The 16,642-nt window shown below is 47.5% G+C and overlaps 1 protein-coding gene across 1 annotated transcript; it reads right to left on the reverse strand.

The window, feature by feature from the left end:
• Positions 1 to 5,041: 5,041 nt before the first annotated feature.
• On the reverse strand, positions 5,042 to 16,187 carry LOC148659648 (E3 ubiquitin-protein ligase TRIM39-like). Its single transcript, XM_088637563.1, has 6 exons — positions 15,434 to 16,187; positions 12,167 to 12,262; positions 11,788 to 12,021; positions 11,504 to 11,663; positions 11,123 to 11,182; positions 5,042 to 5,905 (listed from the first exon to the last, which is right to left on the reverse strand). Exons 1-6 carry the CDS (start codon positions 16,022 to 16,024, stop codon positions 5,337 to 5,339), a joined length of 1,710 nt encoding a protein of 569 aa, XP_088493689.1. The 5' UTR covers positions 16,025 to 16,187; the 3' UTR covers positions 5,042 to 5,336.
• Positions 16,188 to 16,642: the final 455 nt, after the last annotated feature.

Here is a 16,642-nt window from a genome sequence, read left to right on the forward strand (position 1 = left end):
GCGCGTGTTTCTGGTGTGGGTGGCGGGTGGTAATGATTAACAGGAGAGAGAGGCGTGTCTCACTCCGGTGGCACACCTGATGGCAGACCCCTGTCTGGGCAGCAGCGCGCCGAGAGCACAGACGACCCGCAGACGTGCAGCTCAGCTCCGCCACAGTGAAACAGGACACGGCGCACGCACTCAAACAGCAGCGAGGGACACGCATGACGAAACAAGCTGAGAGGAAGTCAAGGAGTCATTAAATGAGAACAGCTTCTGGGACGTGTCACCATCCCCATCCCTCCTCTAGGGGGCGCTCCGGTCCTCTCCGATCTTCCCTGGTGACGGGCCCCTGCCCCCAGGCCTGCCCCTCCCGCTGTTCCGGGCTCAGCACTGGGAAGACCTGCCTGCCAGCAGCTCCAGGAGAGCCCCGACGGCACGGCTTCACCCCGACTTCACCCTGACCCCTGACCCGGGGCTCGCAGCGCCTGGTTCGAGTCCCTGTCCCTGCCCCGGATCCCCTTCCGGATCGGAACCCGTCTGTCTCGGATGGACCCCCCGGCTCCTGTTTCAATAAGTTTGAAACATTTATTTTCATTCTCTAGGAATCTGAAAAGTGCAAAAGCAAGTGAACGTTTGTTCTATGTCAAAAATAATCTTCTTATATAATTTCCTTCATCATCTCTGGCGGTTATTTGTTTTTTTTTCTGGTTGTGTCTTTTTCCTCTTGTACTGGTCTCTGCTCCTCTAGTTGTAGTTGTATCTGTAAATTCTTTAAACCCTTAATAATTAAAAAAAAAACAAAGAAACCAGCCCTGCTCAGCCTCCTCAACCTCATCATGACAGCCGGCTGTTTCCCCGAGGCCTGGAACCAAGGACTGATCACGCCCATCTGTAACAGTGGAGACAGACTCCATCCCAACAACTACCGGGCATCTGTGTGAACAGTAACCTGGGGAAGGTATTCTGCAGTATCCTGAACACACGAATACCGGCCTTCCTTACTGAACACAGTGTCCTGAGCAAGAGTCAGATTGGCTTCTTGCCAGATCACGGCACATCTGATCACATTTACACCCTACACACACTGATAGACAAACACCTCCACCAGAAACACAAAGGAAACATTTTTGGCTGCTTTGTCGATTTCGAAAAAGCATTTGACTCGATTTGGCGTGAAGGACTCTTTTACAAAGCCCTCCAAAGTGGTGTAGAAGACAAACTCCACAACGTCAATGTGCTCAGAGAACAAATCCCAATCAGATCTTATGATGTTGGCACAGCTTTGCACCACATGCATATTATATTTGGAAGAACAAAGATAAAATAATAATAATAATAATAATAATTGCTGACACTTCTATAGCGCTTTTCTGGACCCTCCACTCAAAGCCCTTTACAGGTCATGGAGATCCCCTCCACCCCCACCAGTGTGCAGCCCCACCTGGATGATGCACCAGTACACTCACCACACACCAGCTCTCAGTGGGGAGGAGAGCAGAGGGAAGCCAGTTCAGAGAGGGGGGTTATTAGGAGGCCATGATTGGTAAGCCCAATGGAAAATTTGGCCAAGACACCCCTACTCCTTTCGAGAAACACCCTGGGATTTTTAATGACCACAGAGAGTCAGGACCGGGTTTTTACGTCTCATCCGAAGGACGGCGCCTGTTTTACACTATAGTGTCCCCATCACTATACTGGGGCATCAGGACCCACACAGAGCGCAGGGAGAGAGCGCCCCCTGCTGGCCCCTCTCACACCTCTTCCATTAGTCTCCCCTCCAGGTACTGGCCAGGCTCCCCCTGCTGGGCTCCAGTGGGCTGGGAGCTGGTTGAGAGCGCCCCCTGCTGGCCCCACTCACCCCTCTCCCAGGAGTCTCCCCTCCAGGTACTGGCCAGGCTCCCCCTGCTGGGCTCCAGTGGGCTGGGAGCTGGGAGAGAGCGCCCCCTGCTGGGCTCCAGTGGGCTGCCAGTTGTGAGCTGCAGAGTGACCTGGCTGCTGTCCAGATCAAAACGTGCCAAACCTTTGGAAAGAACTAATAATGCAATTGGAGACTTGTCGATTGAGGTAATACGGTACATCTTGAGAGCTACATAGCTCAGTAGCTACGGCGAGCAATGAAGAGATTCGGAGTGCCTAAAAGCTGTTTGTGCAGAGGTACATCCCCTTCTACCCAAACCCATCCAGTCCTGTAGCACTACCCGTTTGGACATAACTTCTACAGAGGAGACAGCTCTAAAGTCAGGACTCCGCGACCTGGCAGTGGTGTTTTGTGGCTGTAAGTGACTGAACACGCGGTCTCAGAAGTGGTGAAAAGACCGACCCCCGACTAACGCCAAGCGTCCGCACGTCAGTACAAGACTTGGACTTGCGAAAGCATTTTTTGCTGAGGGGCAGAATCAGAGAATGTGGGGGCAGGAAGGAGGTGATGTGATGGTCAGGGGTGCTGCAGCAGAACCTTGAACTTGAACTTGAACTTTACTGCCATATGTAACCGATACTGGTCCAATGGAATTCTTACTGACAGGAAGTCTCTCGATAGTAAAACAAGTGTAAAAAACAAAACAAAGTGAAAACAGTGCATCAAGACAATATAGGAACAAACAATAGACAATGTGCAAGTAAACATGTAGGCAGTTTGAATGTAAACAATACAGACGTGTAAACAGTGACTGGAGATGTGCGATAGATAAGAAATCATAAAGAGGTAGATGGTGATGGTGTAGGTGTGGTCCGAGGGGGATGGCTAATTGTGTTCGCCAGTCTCACTGCTTGTGGGTAGAAGCTATTGAAGAATCTAGTGGTAAGTGTCTGTATGCTCTTGTATCTCTTGCCTGAGGGCTGTGGGGTGAAGAGCTCATGCCCGGGGTGGTGACTGTCCTCTGTGATGGCCAGAATTCTACCACGGCAGCAGTCCTCATAGAGCTGTTTAATCTCAGTGAGACCGCAGCCGATGATCTTCTGGGCCATATTGACCATTCTCTGCAGTGCCTTTCTTTCTCGCGAAGAGGTGTTGCCATACCACACGGTGATCCCGTTGGTGAGGACGCTCTCGATGGTGCAGCGGTAGAAGTTCACCAACACATGTATTGGCATCCCCCATCGCTTGAGGCACCTCAAGAAATAAAGGCGCTGCTGAGCCTTCTTCATGATAGAGTCAGTGTGCACAGTCCAGGTTAGATCTTTAGAGATGTGAATTCCCAAAAACCTAAAGCTGGTGACTGTTTCCACTTCCGTTCCATCAATACTGAGTGGGCTGTGAGTGTGTGGCCTGTGTCTCCGAAAGTCCACTATTAGCTCTTTCGTTTTCTTTACGTTCAAGTCCAGGTTATTGCTATGACACCACCTAAGCAGCTGTACGACTTCATCCCTGTAAGTGGACTCGTCATCATCACTGATCAGTCCTATTATAGTGGTGTCATCAGCAAACTTAATGATGTGGTTGTTGCTGTGTCTTGCTGTGCAGTCGTGAGTGAACAGGGAGTACAACCTTGGACTCGGACAGCAGCCTTGTGGGGTTCCAGTGCTCAGGGTGAGTGGTGTTGATGTTTTATTGCCTATCCGCACCACCTGTGGTCTCTCGATAAGAAAGTCCAGCAGCCAGTTGCAGACAGAGGTGCACAGACCTAATCCCCTGAGCTTTGTCACCAGTTGACTGGGTATGATGGAATTGAATGCTGAACTGTAGTCCACAAACAGCATTCTCACATACGAGTTCTTAGTGTCCAGGTGTTCCAAGGCTGTATGCAGAGCCAGGGAGACGGCATCATCCACTGATCTGTTGTTCTGGTAGGCGAACTGCAAGGGGTCCAGGGACTCTGTGGTGGAGGAATTGATGTGTGACAACACCAGCTTCTCCAGGCATTTCATCACCACAGATGTTAATGGTGGTGATGAAACACCACCAACATTGTTTTCACCACATTGTAGTCATAGAGAAATTTTAGTCAAGCGGTTTAATTTATGTGCATAATAAAATGTATTTCTAAGAAAATATTAAACAGCTCTAAGTTCGATACTCATTTTGTCAACAGTGTTTTCCCGCGGTACAGCACTGCGTCACGAAGCGAACAAAGTGAAATATTTCAGATGCGGTCGGAGAGGGCGGTACTGAGAGTCCTGAACTGGACGTTTCTCAGGTTGTTCTGAGAGTCTGGACACGGCTGGGATTAAAACAAAAGTTGAACAAGTAACGAATTGTAGCGCGTTTTGTTCCAATACAGAGGAACTAAAATAAGCGAAATGAAATATATTTATATATTGTACATGCCAAAGTTTCACAAATAATCCCTCAGATAATGATGTTGAATACACAAACTGCCGAAGCAGTGCAGTCTCTCGTGTTTCAGGTTAGTTTATATATATATTAAACACAGCTGAACACAACACCAGGAATGAGTTTAACTTCACTTTTTACTAGAACAGCAGGTCTGTCGCCATCTTCTAACCCGCTTGCTCTAGGGAACGTCTCACAATTACCACACTAACCAGCGCACAAGGGAGTGTGTTAAAACTACCTCTCACGACACAGTCCCTCTGTGGACAGAGAATCGTCCACATGAAATATCCAAACGGCAGGACAGAACACAAGACTGACACAGAGCCCAAGTTTCTGTCCGTGAAGAAAAAAACTCGCCGCTACCAACAAACTTTTGGGCTTCATATGAAGGAAAGCGGAACTTTCACTGGCCCATTACCAAACTTCATTGGGAAATAAAATAAAGAAAAGACTAGAAAGAAGCATCCACTTTTGCCTGGATCACGATCAGAGATCAAATAAAACGTCTCTCACAAACCACCACAGTAAAAATAAACCCCAAACGAACATAAAATACCGAATATAGTCATGTATCCCTGTATTAAAGGGAGCCGGGTATTAGACTGGCTGGAGCTGCTCACAGACACAGCGCTGGTGATAAACTACAACTCCCACAACCACCCTGAGCCACTTCCTGTCTGCGTCACAGTCCCTATTCCTCCTGGCTGTGGTGACGTCAGCGGGTCCCTCCCCGTTCTGGCAGCTTCACGGTCACCGGCGCGCGCAGGAGAGACTCACACGGGATTTCATTTTTAAAAGTTTATTTTCTCAAAAATTAGAAAAAAACACAGCAGGGTTTCCAGAGATATTTACAAGTCAGGAGTACAGCAGGCTGGTAGCGAGTTATCTCGCCCTCTCTCGTACATGTAATTTTTCCCCGTTTAATTTAAAAAAAATTAGTATAACGCATTTAAACACAACACAACATCATAATTTCTAAAATTCCTACTATATTTCTGACCTCACCTCACTGCTCGTCAGTAAACCCGTCTCCCAGTGTGAGCAGTGGACAGAGAGCTGGGAGAGAGTCAGCCTGTGTTCATGAGTCAGTGACGGGTTTAATCTCCACACTGACAGCAGGCAGCAGCTCAAGGTCTTTATCTGAATCCCAGGTCCAGAAGACAGGATAGATCTTCTCCCCCTGAGCGAAGACCATGTCAGTGAAAGTGTAGACATGAGCTCTGGACTCCACTGTGTAAAAGGAGACCTTCCTCTCCTCAATATCCACACACACCCCCAGCTTCCTGGGCTGCAGACTGAGGGGGAGACGGGTCACAGGGTCAGTGAGAGCAGAGAAAACATTAGAGAAAACAGCAGACTGGTAAGAGTTAGACTCCAGACACCAGTAACCCTGCTGGGGAGAGAAGCTGAACTCCCCTTTCCTCTCTGCAGACTCTCTGGTCACTCCTATTCTCCACCAGTCATTCACCTCCACCTCCCAGTAGTGTCTCCCTGAGGTGAAGGCCTCCCTGCTCACGACACATTCCCAGTAATCAAACCTGTGAGGATTGTCAGAGAGACTCTTCCTCTGTCCCAGTCTCACTCTCTTCCCATCCTCAGACAGGCTGAGCCAACAGTGAGCTGTATCAGGGTCCAGAGTCACAGCAGCTGGGGAATAAAACACAAACATCACAACAGGCTCCTGCCGATCACAGTCCAACTCAACTCCATCAGACTGAGAAATGTCTTTGTCCCCAAACACACCGAGAGAGAAACACCAGTCAATTACTAATGACTGCTCTTCCCTTCCAGAGAAACGACATCTTCTTCACTGTTTCACTAGTGTTACACATGGGAGTGATCCCAATATCCTCTAAATACAAACATTAAACACTTGTTTTCACAGCGATGAAACTTTATGTTTTTAAACGACATTATTAATAAACACAGGACCGACCGGACTGCAGGAGAAACTACAGCCCGACCACTCGCTTTCAAACACTTCACAACCCACCACAACGACCTGTATACTGTAAGAAACTGGACAGCCTGTCTGTTAAACCGGTTTATTTCAAATCCCAGTTCAGCAGCTCGTTCATCTTCTCTGAGACCATTTTCCTGACGACGCAGAATAAAAAAAGTGCTGAATTCAAAGACTGTGTAATGCAAGTTTTTACAGAAAAAAAATATAATGGAAAAAGCAAAACCTTGCTGAGATATAAGAAAGCCTTCCCACTTACTTTGAAAATGCGAAGAAATATCCAAAGTGTTCAATTTAAAGCAGAAATAACACATCCAGAAACCCGGAGAGAAAGACGAGAGAAACAGAGGCGCTCATACTGACTTCAGACTGCTCGCGCTCACTGTCCGCCTCTCTGATAGGAGACACAAGCTGTCAATCAGTGAGCTCTGACCACTGACAGACGGGGGCGGGGCTTATACATGCCCAGAGCAAATGTGGGTTTTAATCGGTTCAAGAAGCTTTATTCGCATGACTAATGAATACTGACTTAATACTCTCCTCATACTTAATACTTCAGTGTAAACTATTAATACTTAATACTGAATAAATACTCCCCTTTGCCTGTCTGCCTGTCAATCTAGTGAAGATCAAAGATATTCTTATCAGCTCTTATTTTTGGACTCCTGGAGCCTAGAAAGGCTGACACAGTCACCTACATGAATTTATAAAAACACCAGCAGCCATATCACTCTGCAACTCACAACTGGCAGCCCACTGCAGCTCAGCAAGTGTGAGCCTGGTCAGTACCTGGATGGGAGACCTCCTGGAAAAAACTAAGGCTGCTGCTGGAAGAGGTGTGAGTGGGGCCAACAGGGGGTGCTCACCCTGCAGTCTATGTGGGTCCTAATTCCCCAGTATAGCGATGGGGACATGATACTGTAAACAGGTGCTGTCCTGTGGATGAGACTTAAAACCAAGGTCCTGTGTGGTCATTAAAAATCCCAGGGTGTTTCTTGAAAAGAGTAGGGGTTTAACCTTGGTGTCCTGGCCAAATATCCCACTGGCTTTTACCCATCATGGCCTCCTAATAACCCCCTCTCTGATCTGGCTTCATCACTCTGCTCTCCTCCCCAATGAGAGCTGGTGTGTGGGGAGTGTTCTGGCACACTATGGGTGCAGTCGCATCATCCAGGTGGGGCTACACACTGGTGGTGGTGGAGGGGAGTCCCCATTACCTGAATTCATTTCTGGGCTCAGAGTGCCTTTATTTCAAAGATAAGAGAGGTCGCCCTCTTCTGGACACTGCAACTCTGAAGCCATCATGACAACATCTTCCTCTGATATTTCACACTTATTCTGTGTAGAACAGGACACAGTGTCAAACACTGACTTACTCCACAGGAGAGTCTATCAGTCTGGAAACACAGACACCCTCTAGATCACTCCTGTTTGAAACGAGGTCCCCAATATCACAGGCAAACACCCCAATACACACTCACTCTGGTGGGACTAGTGAAATAATATTGACACTCCAGTGTCATTCTTAGTGAAACACACCACTGGGTCTCTTAATGACCAGGACCATGTGAGAACACCAGCTGGGCTGAAGAGAAAGACCCCAAAGTTATTACCCCTGGCCAGTAAGAGGAGCCCTACAGCCCCAGTAAATACCCCTCTTAAACTAACCATGAGCACCTGACTCTGACATGTCTGAGCTGCTCTGAGGAAAACAGGCTGTACTGTGACCCCAAGCTTCTCTCTGTCTGTGTGTCTGTGTCTCATGGAAAGCAAGCTGGGGTACTGTATGTGAAAAGATGAATTCCTGTGTCATTTTTACCATTTCTGTGACAAGTAGAATTGACAGAGCTTTCCAAACATCTGTTCCTCTTGATGTGAAACTGCAGAAACATGTCCTGTACAGAGTGTTTGCTCACTCTTTCAACACTGAACAGAATACATTTACGATGACTTATACCTGCTGTTGGCTTCCTGTTACTGTTGGTCCCAGTAAACAGCAAGCCAGCAATGAACAAACTGTGTAACGGGTTGTGTGTCGTCCTGAATTCTTTTTCTTTTTGTCTGTCTTCCCCTATCTCTTCACATTCATCTGTGCAATATACACAGAAATACTGTTTCTTCCCCCTTCAACTTATTCCTCTCCTGCATTTTACTGTGTAATTCCCAATTCAAGTGTATTTGATGTCCGCAGACTGTAGTCTAAAAGTGTTTGAGGTTTTTGTGCTTAAAGATTTAGTGACTGACCAACAATAACCTAAGACATTCTTATTTTGGCAGGATATCAAGAACAAATGATGTTGGGTTTTCCTATCGCTCTGTTTGTTCAGACAGATCAAGTCCTGACTGTTTCTTCCTGCTGACCCATCAGCCTGGTTGATGTGTGAAGAGAAGCAGCCATTTCTCAGACAAGAGAGAGGCCTACAGGCCCCAGAGGAGCCCCTGTACCAGAGTCACACTGCTGCCGCTCACAAGAGGCTGTGTGTCTGTGAAGCTGCAGGGGAAGAGCACTGTCATCATACCATCATTATTGTGAGACTGGCTCTGCTCCTGAATATTCCAGTTATTCACAAATCCAGGGTCTCAGACTCTGACACATTCTGACAGATGGAGAATGGCAAAGGGCTGTGGCAAGACGGACTTCCCAAGGAATTCTACACCTGCTTCTGGGACACCCCAGTGGCAGACCTGGTGGAGGTGGAACAAGAGCTCTTCCATCAGCAAAAAGCTTGGACACAGGATGAGGGAAGGTGTCATCTCTCAGCACTTCAGGAGGAGTTCAAAAGATGCTCTGCATGGACATCAAGATCGTGTCCAAGCTACTGGCCATTAGACTGAGGAGCGCCCTGCCCCACATCACCAACAGTGACCAGACATGTGGGCTGGGAGGGTGATAAGTCAGCTGGAACCTCCAGCTCACCAGAGATGCCATCACCTGGGCCGAGGACCAGAACGCGCCCATGATGGTGGTGAGCCTGGACCAGGAGAAAGCCTTCGACACAGTAAACCACAGCTATCTGTTCAGAGGGCTGGAGCACTTCAGATTCTGAGAAAGTTTCAGCTGCTGGACAGAGATACTGTACTCTGAAGTAAGCAGTAGGGTCAACATGAACAGACATCTTTGGGATTTAATCCCCCAGGAATCTGGAGTAGGTCAAGGGTGTCCTCTTCCACCTCTTCTCTATGTTCTCATTACAGAGCTGTAGGCAGAGGCACAGGGGCAGTCCTCAAGATCTCCCAGTACACATGACGCTGTTCCTGATTTCAGACAGGGGGTTGCAGAGTGGGCTGCAGGTTAGGGAGCAGTACTGCAGGGCCTCAGACTTGAGGCTAATAAACAGAAAGAGCAAGGGCAAGCTCTTTGGACCCTGGAGGGACAGGAACATGCCGCCAGAAGGTCTCAAGCTTTGCATGGAGCCCCTAATGATACTGGTGGTTTCATTCCAGAGCCAGGACAACAAGAACATAAACTGGACAGAGAGGACCGTCAAGGTCAACGTGTAACTGGGCCTGTGGAAGACTCGCACGCTGACTCTCATGGGGAAAGTGAGGGTGCTGAAGGCAGACACCCTGCTGGCTTTAGCTGACCTGGTCGTGGTGTACCCTCTGTCAGCCAGACTCAGACAAGCGCTGCAAGGGATGGTGGAACAGGTACGAGTACATCACAAGGAGCCAGATGTGCCAGACAGTGAGGAAGGGGGAGAGATGTGCTGAATTTCCCCTTGAAACTCCACTGCATCTTCTTCTGCAACCTCTGTCACTAGGGGCTGGACCCCATCAGTCACAATTCTCAGTACTTTGTCAGGCTGTGGTTCTCCCTCCCAATGAAGCATCTGATCTAGTGTCAAACACAGTCCTAAAGCAGAAAACTGACCGGAGACCTACTAGGAGGTATGAGGCCATGAGACAGCCAGAGCTCTGCACCAACAAAAGGCACTATACAAGGAAGAGAAAGGAGGAACTAGTCACCAGGGAGAGACAGATGATCCTACAGGTCACAGGGGAGGGGCTGACGATCCCATGGGAGACCTGGGTAAAGACTCAACCCAGAGGACTAGACAACAAGCTGAAGGCCCTCAGCTGGATGACTGTGCACCAGAGCTGGTGACCAGAGAGGTGTCATGGCCTCTGCAGCCAAAGGGCGCTCCTACTCTGTCCTGTCCCCAGTTCCTTGTGCTTTGCTGTCCTTCCGGTGTCTCTGTCTCTGGGGATATAAATGTCCAGGTCTCTCATTCCCCTTCGCTCAGCATTGACGTTCGGATGTCCTGAGACCCGCCCAGCACCAGGTCGCCCCACGTCCGCTGCCTGAGAGCATTGGTTTCTATATGACTCCTGAACTGCTGAACTGTTTCATCAGAGCAAAAGAGCACTGGACAGGACTGAGGACTGAAGAAAACCCAGAAAAACTGTTCCTTAGTGCTCCTGTTGAGAAATGGACAATCGCAGTTTCAAAGCCAGGACTGCAGCCAGTGGTAACACCCAGGAGGCTTGGAGGGGCTCTTATTGTGTGAACCAGCCTCACTGACCACTTGCAAAATAGAATGATTGATAATGGACAATCACTCTTTTTGAGACCATTTAAATTCTGTAGAAGAGTTGTTGTCAGAATTGTATTCTCTGTAAGCACTGTGCACTGCACATTGTTGTAATAAAGTGCATTTTCTTAAATAAACTACACCCACTGGAACTTCTGTGTCCATCTGTGTGTTTGACACAGTGTGTCTCTGATCCACACAGAGCGACTGTCTGCAAGCTTGACTTTCTGAATTCAGACGTGTATCAGCATGTATCAGAGTGTGAATCAGTGTGTGTGTCAGAGTGTGTATCAGTTTCTGTATCACTGTTCCTGCTGTGTGTTTGAGCTGAAGGTATATTTCAGAGGGGAGCTGTTGTGAAAACAGACTCACAGTGTAAAAGCTCTGCTCTGGACCCGGGCTCTGGAGTCTGCAGACTGTAGACTTCAGTCACTGGGGAGACACACAGAGAAATGTCTCATCAGGGCTGCAGTAACAGAGTAACAGGAATAACATGTTCTACTGGACTGGGACTGTAGCCCCTATTAAAACGTTCCTGTTAAACTATATACAGCACAATATAACAACACACTTACTGTCATAAAGATTTGTGAGACTGGAGATTTTAAGATATTTCACCTAGAATCTGAATCATTGACTGATAAGCTGCTCTGATAAATACAGTCACTGTACAAAAACTCCATTGACAATTTAAGAGAAAAGCAGGAAATATATAAGCTGTCCAGAAAGACATCAGTGTGTTTCTCTACTAACCTGTTGTGGAAATCTTTATTGATTCCTTCTTGCAGAGATCCTCAAGTCGTTCTTTTAGTCCAGAGACAGCTCTCCTCACTGCCTCAGGAGAGAAGTATGGACGGACAGGGGTGCTGGGTGAGTCTCCAGCTCCAGGAGGGACACATACAGCCTGGAAATTCTGCAGCAGGGAAGAAAGAGGAGTTTCCAGTCAAACACAGCACACATTCCTGGGGAGAAGCCAGGAGCAGCTCTGTGTGAGAGACACCCTTCTGTACTGCAGAGTCACAGAGCAGTGATGTTACCTGGAGGAAATGGATGTGATCCTCTGTGTGTGAGAGCTGGTTCAGCTCAGCGTCTCTCCTCTTCAGCTCAGTGATCTCCTTCTCCAGTCGCTCTAGAAGTCCTTCAGCCTGACTCACTGCAGCCCTCTCTTGAGCTCTGATCAGCTCTGTGACCTCAGAGCGTGTTCTCTCAATGGAGTGGATCAGCTCAGTAAAGATCCTGTCAGTGTCCTGTACTGCTGTGCGTGCAGAGCTCTTAGGGAGGAGACACACAGTGGATTATTACACAGGAAAACACTCAAACTACATTATGCTGTATGCTCTGTTTCCAAAGGGTACTGTCCAGTGTCCAGCTGTTGAAATGAGTGTCTGTGTGTCCACTCATCTGGTGAATACCCACTCTGAGTGACTCCACAGCCTGCCTCAGCTCCTGCAGCTTCTTCTCTCTCGCCTGGAGTCTCTGCTGGGTTTGTGTCTGTGTCTCCCCCAGCTGCTTCTGTGGAGAAACAGAGACACTCAGGACATTTCTCCTGTAAGAGAATCACATCACAGAGACACCCCTTAGAGTCACCCTGGGAAATCCACACTCTGTATCCCTGATGTCTTATCCACACGAGATGTGTTTCCTGGTCCTGTCTGACATGCTCCTGTTTCATGTCTAATCTACACCGGCAGCGTGTGCAGCGCAGCAGACACCTGACACCTGGGTCTGCACATCTGTATGTGAGGTGAAATGTAAAAAGAAGATAATTGTGTTTCAAATGATATATAAAACATCATCTAGAGATAGTTCAGTTGGGGAGCTGCGTCAGCATGCGTAGGCTGGAAAGGAACAAGCAATAGGTTTATTCCATACTGAAATAAAGAAGAAAGAAAACACAATGTTTCGGCCGTGGAGCCTTCTCACACCTGAAGAAGAATAAACCTATTACCTGTTCCTTCATAATCTAGAGATTTCAGATTTCATTCATCTCAATATACACTAGTGTCCTGACTGCTCTCGGCATCTCAAAACAGAGGACTACAGCAGTGCTGATGAGCCTTGTTGCCACTAGTTTCTCTGAGTGGTCAGAGGAGACCCTGTGGCTGACGTGCTTGACCGCTGGATGAGGTTCTGGACCAGGCAGACCCTGTGTCTGACCACATCTCACATCCTGTCTGCTTCTGGGAAAATTCAGATCATTTCAGAGGAGAAAAGGAAACATGTTCTGTGTCAGATTGACTCCAGCAGAGCCCAGCGTGAGTCTTGTATTTAATAAAGCAGGTGAAGGTTTTATACCACAGTTAACTGGTTTATGTGTCTGAGATCCACCACCTGCCTATTAGATCCCCTTCCCAGCACTTTATTTCAATCCTGTTTCTCTGCATTCTGCCCCATAGTCCTCAGTATAATAAATGAATCCTTGAGCACTGATGTGGTACCAGTGGCTTCACAGCTGCTGCTGTTACCCCTGTGTGAGAAAGAGAGTCATGGCTCTGGACAGCCTGAACAACTTTCACCCTCTCTCCAACTTTCATACCCTTTCATTACCTTTTCATTCAGAAAGTTTACAGTGTGCTGTTAGATTCCAGTTAAATAATCCTCTTTGAACTCCAATATGGTTTCAGACAACCTCACAGCACAGAAAGTGCCCTGGTCAAAGTCACTAACGATCTTCTAACGGCTTCTGATTCTCGTTCTCTTTCTGTCCTCATTCTTACTGAGCTCAGTGCTGCTTTCGACACTGTCAGCCATGACCTCTCACTTTCTTGTCTTGAGACTGTATTTGGAGTTTCTGACACTGCTCTTCAATGGTTCCAGTCTTACCTCACTGATCACTTTCACTCTGTCTCTCTCGGCGATTGTAGCTCTGAAATTGGACTCATTAAGTCTGGTCTTCCTCAGGGGTTGACACTGGGCCCCCTACCCTTCAGCATGTATGAGTTCTGATGATACTCAAATCTGCAGTACAGTACGTCCATACTAAACTGACGCTGACATGTCTCTGCTCTAATTGCTTCTCTGACATAAACACATGGACGACTCACAATTTCCTTCATTTAAACTGCGACAAGACAGAAGTCATGCTTCTTGGCACACCAATGCAGTATCCTTATCTGTGGATGACACTGTACTGGAGTCACAGTCAAAATTGAAGAACTTGGGGGTGATATCTGATCCAGGATGACATATTCAACAAATTATCAAAACATCATTCGTCCACCTCAGAAATACTGCCAGGCTGCGTCCTATGTTATATCTAATTGTTGCTGAAAAGCTAGTCAACTCTTTCATCTTTACTCATATTGACTACAGTAACGCTCCACTCGCTGGGGTATCTAAACCCACACTGAACAAACTTCAGTATGTATAGAATATGACAGCCAGAATTCTGACCAGGTCTAGTGCAAGTGATCACATTACTCCTGTCCTGAAGTCCCTGCACTGGCTTCCTATCAGGTTTCATGTTGACCCATGATCCCCTAAAAGTCTCTGCATGGCTCGACACCTCAGTACCTGTCAGAGTTACTATCATCCTACTCCCCACCTCACAACCTTCACTCTTCTAATTCTGGTCTCCTGTCTGTCCCCCAAGCCAGCACTCTGGGTGACAGGGCATCTCCTGCTGCAGCCCAGAGCTCTGGAATTCTATCCCTATGGATATCATAGAGTCACCTTCCCTGAGCTCTTTCAAATCCAGACTCAAAATCTTCTGTTTCAGAAGGGTTTTAAAGTAACTGGGTTTGTTTCTGCTTCTTTGCTTTTATACTATTTTCCAAAACCCCTTCTACCTTCTACCTTTTGTGTTCTGTAAAGTGCTTTGAGATGCCATTTTAAGTCTATCATATAAAAATAGAGTTTATTATTATAAATAATAATACTATTGTGCTGAAATTAAAGCAGGACTTCATTAATGAGGGTGCAGTCTGTTCTAGAGGTGTTCAGTGTGCTGTGCATTAATGAGGGTGCAGTCTGTTCTAGAGGTGTTGAGTGTGCTGTGCATTAATGAGGGTGCAGTCTGTTCTAGAGGTGTTGAGTGTGTTGTGCATTAATGAGGATGCAGTCTGTTTTAGAGGTGTTGAGTATGCTGTCCATTAATGAGGGTGCAGTCTGTTCTAGAGGTGTTGAGTGTGTTGTGCATTAATGAGGCTGCAGTCTGTTCTAGAGGTGTTGAGTGTGCTGTGCATTAATGAGGGTGCAGTCTGTTCTAGAGGTGTTGAGTGTGCTGTGCAGTAATGAGGGTGCAGTCTGTTCTAGAGGTGTTGAGTATGCTGTGCATTAATGAGGGTGCAGTCTGTTCTAGAGGTGTTGAATGTTCTGTGCATTAATGAGGGTGCAATCTGTTCTAGAGGTGTTGAGTGTAGTGTGCATTAATGAGGGTGCAGTCTCCTCTAGAGGTGTTGAGTGTGCTGTGAAGTTGTACGGTGCTATATGAGGACAGTAAAGAGGGAAACAGTGAAGGAGAGGAGGAGGAGATCATGAACAACAGACAGAAGAACAGGAGACACTTCAGAGACACAACCAGTGTGGATCACAGCTGAGTACATGAGCAGGACTCAACAGTGGAGATCCAGCATTACAGATACAGTAAATACAGCCCAGAGATCACTAAAAGCCCCCAAATATCCTAAATATCCTTTTTACATGTTGTACTAGACACTTTATGAACAGACACAAAGTCCTCACCTGTTTCTCAGTCCTTCCTGCTGCAGCTGAGACAGTATCATGGCCTCTGTGTTCATCCAGTAGACAGAGATAACAAACACACTTCTGGTCAGTACGGCAATAGAACTCCAGCAGTTTGTCATGAGTGGAGCAGATCTTCTCCTGCAGTTGTCCTGTGGCATCAACCAGCTTGTGTTTCTTCAATGGAGCAGCTTCATAGTGAGGCTGGAGGTGAGTCTGACAGTAAGAGGCCAGACACACCAGACAGGATTTCACAGCTCCCCTCTGTCTCCCAGTGCAGACATCACACAGCACATCTCCAGGGCCAGCAGGACTGTGAGCAGGAGGAGGACCACTGAGCCCTGTCTCCTTCAGTTTCTCCACCACTTCAGTCAGGATGGTGTTTCTGTGAAGATCAGGTCTTGGGGTGAAGGTCTGTCTGCACTGGGGGCAGCTGTAGATCCCAGTCTGATCTTCCTGATCCCAGCAGTTCTTAATACAGCCCTTACAGTAACTGTGTCCACAGAGCAGAGTCACTGGATCCTTCAGCAAATCCAGACACACTGAGCAGCTGAACTGGTCCTGAGAAAATGGAAAAGTGCCTTCTGCCATTTTTCTGACAAGTAAAAACTGCACAGAGAGGAGCAGTAGAGACGGAGCTGCAGTGAGGCTGTTTCTAGTAAAACGAAACTGATCTCTGAGTTTCACTTCCTGGATCTGCACAGAGCTGCAGGGGTGTGATTATTAGGGGGTGTGGTTGTTAGGGGTGTGATTAGGGTTGTCAGGGGGAGTGGTTTAGAACTGCAGTTATGAAACAGCTTTGGTGGTTGTTGTTTGGGGAAGGTGTGGGGTTGTAAGAGAAGTGACTTACTGTGTCATTTTGGACCTGACAGAAAGATGTTGTTTTAATAAACTTTGATGTCAGTAGCTGCTCAGGTGAAGTCAATCCAGTTGTTTGTGTTCCCAATAATCAAAACAATAAAATACTAACTCGCTCACACAGCATGAGAAGATCAGAGCATGATGGTGACAGACAAGAGGAGGCCAGCTGGTCCATCCAGCTGTTTAATCGTTGGGAGTTATTTGGCTCCAGGATCTCCTCCAGCTGTGTTTGGACAGAGGGGTGTCACAGCTCCACATGGTGCAGAGGATTTCACTGTCCGGGTGTGAGCTCTTACTGCGAGCAGTCCAGCCTGCTGTGTCTCTCTCTCCAGGCCAGTGAGCCCAGCC

This window comes from Lepisosteus platostomus, chromosome 6 (assembly GCF_059453375.1).
Source record: "Lepisosteus platostomus isolate fLepPlt1 chromosome 6, fLepPlt1.hap1, whole genome shotgun sequence".
Classification (NCBI taxonomy): domain Eukaryota; kingdom Metazoa; phylum Chordata; class Actinopteri; order Semionotiformes; family Lepisosteidae; genus Lepisosteus; species Lepisosteus platostomus.